General features: G+C 36.3%; 1 protein-coding gene across 1 annotated transcript in view; it reads right to left on the bottom strand.

The window, feature by feature from the left end:
- Positions 1-317: 317 nt before the first annotated feature.
- The window catches only part of LOC102597844 (putative PAP-specific phosphatase, mitochondrial), a 9,095-nt gene continuing 1,768 nt past the window's right edge, over positions 318-7,644 (bottom strand). The window contains exons 3-9 of the mRNA XM_015308689.1: positions 7,444-7,546; positions 6,751-6,959; positions 6,508-6,567; positions 3,986-4,368; positions 2,443-2,521; positions 1,502-1,573; positions 318-690 (exon numbers count right to left, since the gene is read on the bottom strand). Of these exons, the coding sequence (XP_015164175.1) occupies positions 541-690; positions 1,502-1,573; positions 2,443-2,521; positions 3,986-4,368; positions 6,508-6,567; positions 6,751-6,959; positions 7,444-7,546 (1,056 nt within the window). The 3' untranslated portion in view covers positions 318-540. The remainder of the gene's footprint in view (positions 691-1,501; positions 1,574-2,442; positions 2,522-3,985; positions 4,369-6,507; positions 6,568-6,750; positions 6,960-7,443; positions 7,547-7,644) is intronic.

Genomic DNA, 7,644 nt, shown 5'->3' with positions numbered 1-7,644 from the left:
GTGTTACAAGATGACAGCCCACTTCTGAAGTGATACTCCCTCCGTCCACTATTGTTTGTCATGGTTTCTATTTTTAGAGTCAAACTATAGGAACTTTGACTAACATTTTAAAATGTATTTTTTCATCATATTGATATGCAAAAAATTGCAATTTATAGTACTTTTCATATAGTTTTTGAATATCTAAATTTTTTGTTTAAAATATCGAATTAATGTAATCTAATTTAACTTTGAAAATCAGTCAAATTGACTTTCGAAAAGCGCAACATGACAATTTAAAGTGGACGGAGGGTGTATATTACTAGATGATAAATAAATCATTCTCCATGAAGATCCCTTACTTGAAGGATGTTTAAGTGGAAGAGTAAGCCAATTGAGGCCCAAAGAATACAAGTATATATGCTAAGAAACAATGGCAATATACTGTTCAATGGCCTGGATATCAGGGTTTTAAAAATAAATACTGTTGTATGGCTTGGTGGAAGAAAATACAGATTACAAAAAGAATATGAGGTATTTGTCACCAGAACACCTGAGCCATCAATTGATTGATGAATTTGAAGAGATGAGTCCAAGTATCTCATTATGTAAACAATGATTCGTCACAAGAAAGCCACCAGACGGAAATATAGTTCTCCGTGCAACTTGATCTGCTGCAAAATCAATTGAACTTCCTTCCCAGTCAGTCACCTGAAAAATATTTGCAAGCATGCTGAATAACTAGGATAATAGGCTTAATAGCAAGTTAGACTTGCTTATTTTTATGAATGAAAGAATGCTGCCAAACAGAGATTCATGTTAATTGATGTAGTATACACATTTTCCCTTAATCAGAAAGGAAAAGGATAAATAAAAAATCTTTACAACGACAAGAATCAAGCAATGAAATCAAAAGTGCTCAAAAGATTTCCCTCGCTTAGTCACTTCACTTCCATTTTCCTTATCACAAAGAGTATCAGGCAGAAATATGAAGACCCTTCCTTGCAGTTCACAGATGTTTTAAGCCAAATGTTCATGATTACATCACCATGAGAAAGATAATGTAACCTGTCTTGTTACTCATACTTCTATCTTAATAGGAATATTCAATGTCTATCAAATATAAAAATAAGTATCTCCAAAGGATTAAGGATTTATGGGCCTTAATAATTTGGGAAACTCTGTTTTCTTTTAAGGCAAACCGCAGGAATTATGCTCTGTGGTATGAAAGATTTCTCCTCCCAACCAATTTTCAAGTTCTCAAATATATCCATTAGACCTTGATATGAACCTGCATTAGAAGTGGCCAAAAGAAAAAGAAGATTGATGCCTACATCTTGAGTTATACAAATCCAAAGGTAGTTATACCAATTACCAGCTGTTTGTTTTCTCCCAAGAACTGGTTATAAATGGAAGTTATAAGCAGATAACTTAAGATTAATGCGTATGCAGAAAAGAATACCTTCAGAGAGACGCATAGACACTCACAACAGAAAAGGAATACCAATAGAGAGACACATACCTTTCCCCCAGCTTCATGAACACATATGATTCCAACAGCATGGTCCCAAGCAGGGGCATAGCCAGAGATTTTCTTCAGTGGAGTCATATGTTCATATCAGAATATTGAACACCCAAAAGAAAGAATATGCTAACACATAGATCTAGTGGTGTCAGTAGATGGATAGTTGAGTAAATCCAGTCAACTTGAAGTAACCAACAAAGGAAGAAAAAAACAACTTTACGACAAAATTATCAAATTTCCATGAAATTATTTTCGTTTAATTTTGCTCTCTGGAGCCAAAAATTGAAGTAAATTGTTATTCAAATGTGATAGCATAAATGCATTTTTAACAATCTGTAAAATATATATATTGCTTGTTATGAAGTTGTAATGAAAACCTCAAAAGGCTCGTTTCTGCAAATAGTTTGGACCACAGACTATAAACCCAAATTAGTATGCCTTTCTCATAATCTCAAGAAAGTTTGCAGTATCCTATTTTCCTCTTGTTCATGGAAATGTGTAGCATTACCAATGTAACTCCACTAGTTATCTCAAGAAAGTCTGCACTAGTTACTCTTTATTACAACAACGAAGGCTCAAGCTCAAGCTAGTTGGGGATGGCTATAAGAATCAGTACTTTCCATGGCGCTCCATATGACCCATCTCAATCCAATATTTATAACATCAGTTTCTCTACTACCAGAAGTCTCTTATTTTTACTCGTGCGTAAATCTCTAACAAGGTTGAAAGACTCCTAGCCAACTCAGACATACAGTAAACATACAATTTAACTCTTATTGTTTGTAGAAAATTAACCAGGGTAAAACTTGTGCTAGCACCATAAAACATCTTAACAACAAGGGGCTCCACTAAAGGATCACAAGCCTACGACTTTAATGGCATGAGGCACAAGTTCACTTGACTGCAGTTATCTGTAATGTGTGAGATTAAAAAATTACCTTCATAACTTTTCTGGTTGTTGCACGAAGAAGAAAAACTGATGCTCTACCAGAAGCCACCATCATATATTTGCACAAACTGCGGAGCAGAAGAAACTTGCATTAAAAGAATGTGCAAAACCCATAAAAAAAACGTGACAACATAACTAGTTTCTAACCCTAAAAGGAGAGTCAAAAAACATTATGGTAAATTCACAACTGAACAATTCATCCAATGGAGTCTAATTTGGAGCATCACAGAAAAATATACAGAATGTGACTGTCGTGATTCTGTCCAGAGGTAATGTAAAATAGTGTCCCTCAATCTCTAATGGAAGTAATTCACGAACCTCTGTCGAAAATGAATTAGATGATGATATTCCACATACAGCAAATAACAAAATATTGCTAAAACAAACAAATTTCCTTCATAGAAAAATGGTGTGCTGGTGTTTGGTGGTGCTTCACAAAACTAATCAAACAGATAAATGACAAATATAATCATCTTAGATGGAGATCAATAACAGAAATAATGTGTGGTCACAGAGGTCAAGTAACGAACTGTGGATTGTGAGCTTTTTCAAGTATAACAAGAATCTGATGCTATATAAGTAACTTGAAGACAACTAATGTAACCAATATCCTGGTCAAATAGTTTCAGGTATGATGGACTTTACTCAAATAGTTTCAGATATGATGGACTGACATTGAAGAATAGCAGGCACCAAAATATCACATTGTTAAGTCAGAAATTGCAAAACGCAATAGACTCCCCCTCCTCCAGAATATTATTCTAAGTAAAACACGAACTTTGAAGAAAACCCATTGTACACAATGAAACAACTATCTGGAAGATGCCTACCAGCACTAATATCTCTATAGTTGCAGCAATTTTGGTGAAGAAAGAAAGCTTAACAGTTACAGGCACAAATAAGAAATCCTGAAACCAAGGAAAAAGTTTTTTTTCTAAGTTCCTGAAACAGAGAAATACAAAGATCGAAGGATAAAATCAGGTGGTGGTGAATATTCTCCCAGATGTTACCCTTCCCATCTGTGGTTCAGACAATTTGATGATCATGAACAAATACAATTCCTTGTACAAAGGTACAATTATTAAGATATTCACTGCATTTGTATGTATAAGATCCGTGATAATAGAGTGTTGAATTATGCTCAGAGTATATCATCAGCTCAAATCATATCAGAAACCACAAATAGGTTTCCAACATGATGTAAAACCAGTTTTATCACACGTTTGACTACTTTAAGTGTGCTTGTGACCAGCATTCAAATTGAAAATGCTTTGATAGGTTCATTCAGCTATAGTAATTTTCTTCCTCAGCTCCACATTTATCTAACCCTTTTTTTTCTAATGAGATTAGTATCACAATTCATTTGATTGTCTACTCCTATTTCAAAATGCATCCACATTTTCAGAGGTCTATCTAGTTTGAAAACATTACTTAAATGTCAATTGTAGGCAAGAGACAATGTTCATCACACATCTAAGCACCAATCTTGCTAAAATAATGCCTGAGAATTATCTTTGACAAGAAGACATCACCTTCCACAGCATGCAGGAACAAGAAGGATGTCTCCGTTCCCTATTTTTTCAGAGTCTGTTTTTGCATTAAATGAGGATGATAGAGGAAAAGATTCCCACTTTTGACTTTCTGGAGTACAAAAACGTGCCTCCTTAAGTACTTGGCATCCATCGACAAAGCATCTTGTCCAACTTTGAGACAACTCAATGGTTAACATGTCCGATAACCTTCGTTTCCACGTTCCACAACCCACGTGAGAAACCATAATCATCCCTGATCTGGAGAAATTGTTTCCAGTTTCTTGGACCCCGGTGACACAATTAACAAAGTAGTCTTCATCCCAGTTAGGGCACCCCATAACTCCCAAGACAATCTGTCCTTCAACCACAAGAGCCAAAGCCACCTAACAACAAAACCTAACCAAATAAATTGAAGAAATGGCAAGAGGTATAATCTCAATTCAATCAGTTCACAAATCCTAAAGAACATGCTATGATGGAAAGCTATGTAAATAATGTCGGAGACTCTTTGGTTACGAAGACTTCTTTGTGGAGAAACATTGATTACTTTAACCTGAAACGTGTTGTCAGGAAGAAAAAAAGGAACGAAACCAAAGAGGATGAGAGAGACAAAAAGAGAAGTCTGATACGAGTGAAGCTTGAGATTAACCACACCACGCTGTCCACTGTAATTCCAAAATAAAGGTTTCACCCTTATAACATCATTCCTCCCATCCTTCACCAATTGATATGAATTCTTGCCCTTTTGATGAGTAGGGAGAAATTATTGAAAGCAATGGAACTAATACCACCCATACTATAGAGTAATTTCATTGAAAATTAGTAAGCTGCTGGAAATAGTTGAGCTATACCAGAATACATCAAAACCTTAAGGTGAAAAGGATAATACCAGTAAATAATCTGCATCTTTCAGGATTATTCCCTGTTAAGTGAAAAGTAGCCTTTTGTGGGTAATGAACTAGGAAAAATCAGTACCTAATTCTGGGACACCAAGGTTATAAAAAAAATAGTACCTAATTCAGATTCAGTGATGCTCCATGGCCAGACAATTTGGTACAGGGTTCACCAGATGGGGAGTTAGATCAGGTGCCAATCACGTCCCGCCTCAGTCTTGGGGCGTGACAGACTGCTAGCAAGAAAGAGAGTGGTCTGGGCATTAGAAACCTGAGGCAACTTAACAACAGTTTAATGATGAAATGGCTGTGGTGATTTAGTTCAGAACAACATGTCTTATGGAAATAGGCAACTGATGAAAAACTGTCTCTAAAGGACATTGATATTCAAAGGTGGTGCCTGCTCCTTATGGGTTGGGGATTTGGAAAATTATTAGAGCTTTATGGTCGAGTTTTTTTTGAGGGATATTGGTTTCAAAGTGGGTGATGGCAGGAAGATTGCTTTCCATAGTAGTAACTGGATTAGCTATGGTCCATTGATTATGTATTTTTCGTTGGGATTTACTTAGCACCGAGAGGACTTTGAGATGGAGGCTCTCCCGTTAGTAGAGGCTTGAAAGAGCAGTTCCCTAATTTATTAGGACTAATTTTGTTATCTGACACCACTTTGCTCACTAATACAGGGCAAGATGGATGGAATTTCAATTTCAGAAGACATTTGAATGATTGGGAGATGGGCAGACTTGCTGAATTTTTGAAAGTCTTGGAATCCTTTCAAGTTTAGCTCATTGTCAGGATATGATGTATTAGAAAGCTCCTAATAAGGGATGCTTCACAGTTAAATCCTGCTACTCGTCTCTAAAAGCTGGTGGTCAACTGGGTAATTCATGACCATGGAGGCAAATTTGGAATAAAAGCTCCCTATAAGGAGGGCATTCTTCTCATGCTTCGTTACCAAGAAGACCTGTTTGACACATGAAAACCTTCACAAAAGAAGCTTTCATTTGTACTCTGGAGGTTACTTATGTGGTGAGAAGTCAGAGAGAGTTTATTTAGCATCTGTATTTGCACTCTAAAACCAATCAATTATGCAACTCTTACTTGCTATCTTTGGGCATAGTCATGGAAAACAACCCCACATGTTAGTTGTTCTCTTTACTGAAGTTCCTCCGAGATGGTTAGCTTGGGCACTAAGCAACTGATTAGAATTATGCAGGTATTAGTTATGCACTTACGTGGGTATAAGTTAAGCAAGTATTAGTTATGTAGGTATTAGCTATTCCATCTTCTATCCCGCATAAGATAATACATCAATTCCCTCATAACTTATACCTATATTAGTTTGCAGATTTCTAAATTGCAAACCAGACGTTGTATTAATTTTATACATGAATAACTTATATCCTAACTAACTATCAAACGTTGTATAACTTACACACAAATCAATACATCGATAAGCTACCTCTTTACTAGCTACTAAACGACCCCTAATGGTATTTTATAATTAGAATACCTAGACTAGTGACAATCTTCCCTTCTTTCTTTTATGTTAGTTAGAAAGAAGAAAAGAGAAAACAAAAGACGGCAAGAAACAAAGAAAAATAAGAGAAAAATAGATTAAAGACATACCACATAGAGAGCTTCAACACCTTTAACAAACCCTCGCGTCCCATCAATGGGATCCAGCACCTGTACCAGGACCATGAAATTTTATGAAAGGTGCATGACAAAAGGTGTATCCCCCAAAGTGGAATTGGAAAATCTATTATTTCCTTTCTCAGAAATTCCTTCTTAATGTAAAGGTTTTAAAGATTGTATAGAGTTTATCTGCGAAAATTAGTGAATACTACTCTAGAGTCGATCTCAACTTACCCAGTACGTGGCTGGGTTAGGCCCAAAATTATAAGCATCCTTGCCCCCTCTGTCAATTGCTTTCAAGACACTATCTTCTGTTACTTCGTCTCTAAAAGTTGCTTTATTCGCGACCACATCAACTACTGCTCCTACTAGATTAGTTGACCGCAAGAATGATGAGTCCTCTTCAGCCACCAAAGGAATGGACGGGAAGAGTCTGTTCATCTCTATCAGAGAAGGAAGTGATAGAGTAAAAGAAACGATTCAGCTCTGTGCTAAGAGGATAATCAAGGGTGTCAGAAGGGAAACAAAACAATGTCTGTCATGATTGACCATTCTTATATTATCTGATAGTTCATTAGGTACATCTTCGTGTAACAAGAAAAATGCATGTCATGAAGAGAAATCAATTGCAGCAATGTACGGAAGTTGACTCACGAAATAATACTCATCCTGCCACCTTCATCTTACCGTATCAATGCATCCTACCGTATTTACTGTATGAGGCAGGAAGCAACTCAAGAACTATAAATAGGTTGAAAAACATTCTTACTAGAGGAAAAACTATGTGGTGAGACAAATTAGACCTCCAACATGCTTGTTGTCTATTCTCCTTCCAATTTTACAAAATATTGTTGAAAACTGATCTCACTTTTAAGTCAACTAATCAACCAAGATGATAAAGAATTCAAGAAAATAAAAATGGATCACCCAAGCTGACCAAAGCCTGCACCCCGAAGTCTGCAATAGTGACTGGGGTTTGGTCATTTTTCTCAAGAATCCTATCATCATCGGAGAACAGCAAACTCTTCACCTAGCAACCATCAACAAAAAATGAGAAAACAAGAAGCTGAACTTTCAATTGGTGACAAAACTTGACAAGCTGCTGATTCCCCTCCTCCTCCCCCACCC

Source organism: Solanum tuberosum, unplaced genomic scaffold, assembly GCF_000226075.1.
Source record: "Solanum tuberosum cultivar DM 1-3 516 R44 unplaced genomic scaffold, SolTub_3.0 scf00083, whole genome shotgun sequence".
Classification (NCBI taxonomy): Eukaryota; Viridiplantae; Streptophyta; class Magnoliopsida; order Solanales; family Solanaceae; genus Solanum; species Solanum tuberosum.
The sequence above is the reverse complement of the archived record's forward strand: the minus strand, read 5'-3'. Positions and strand labels throughout refer to the sequence as shown.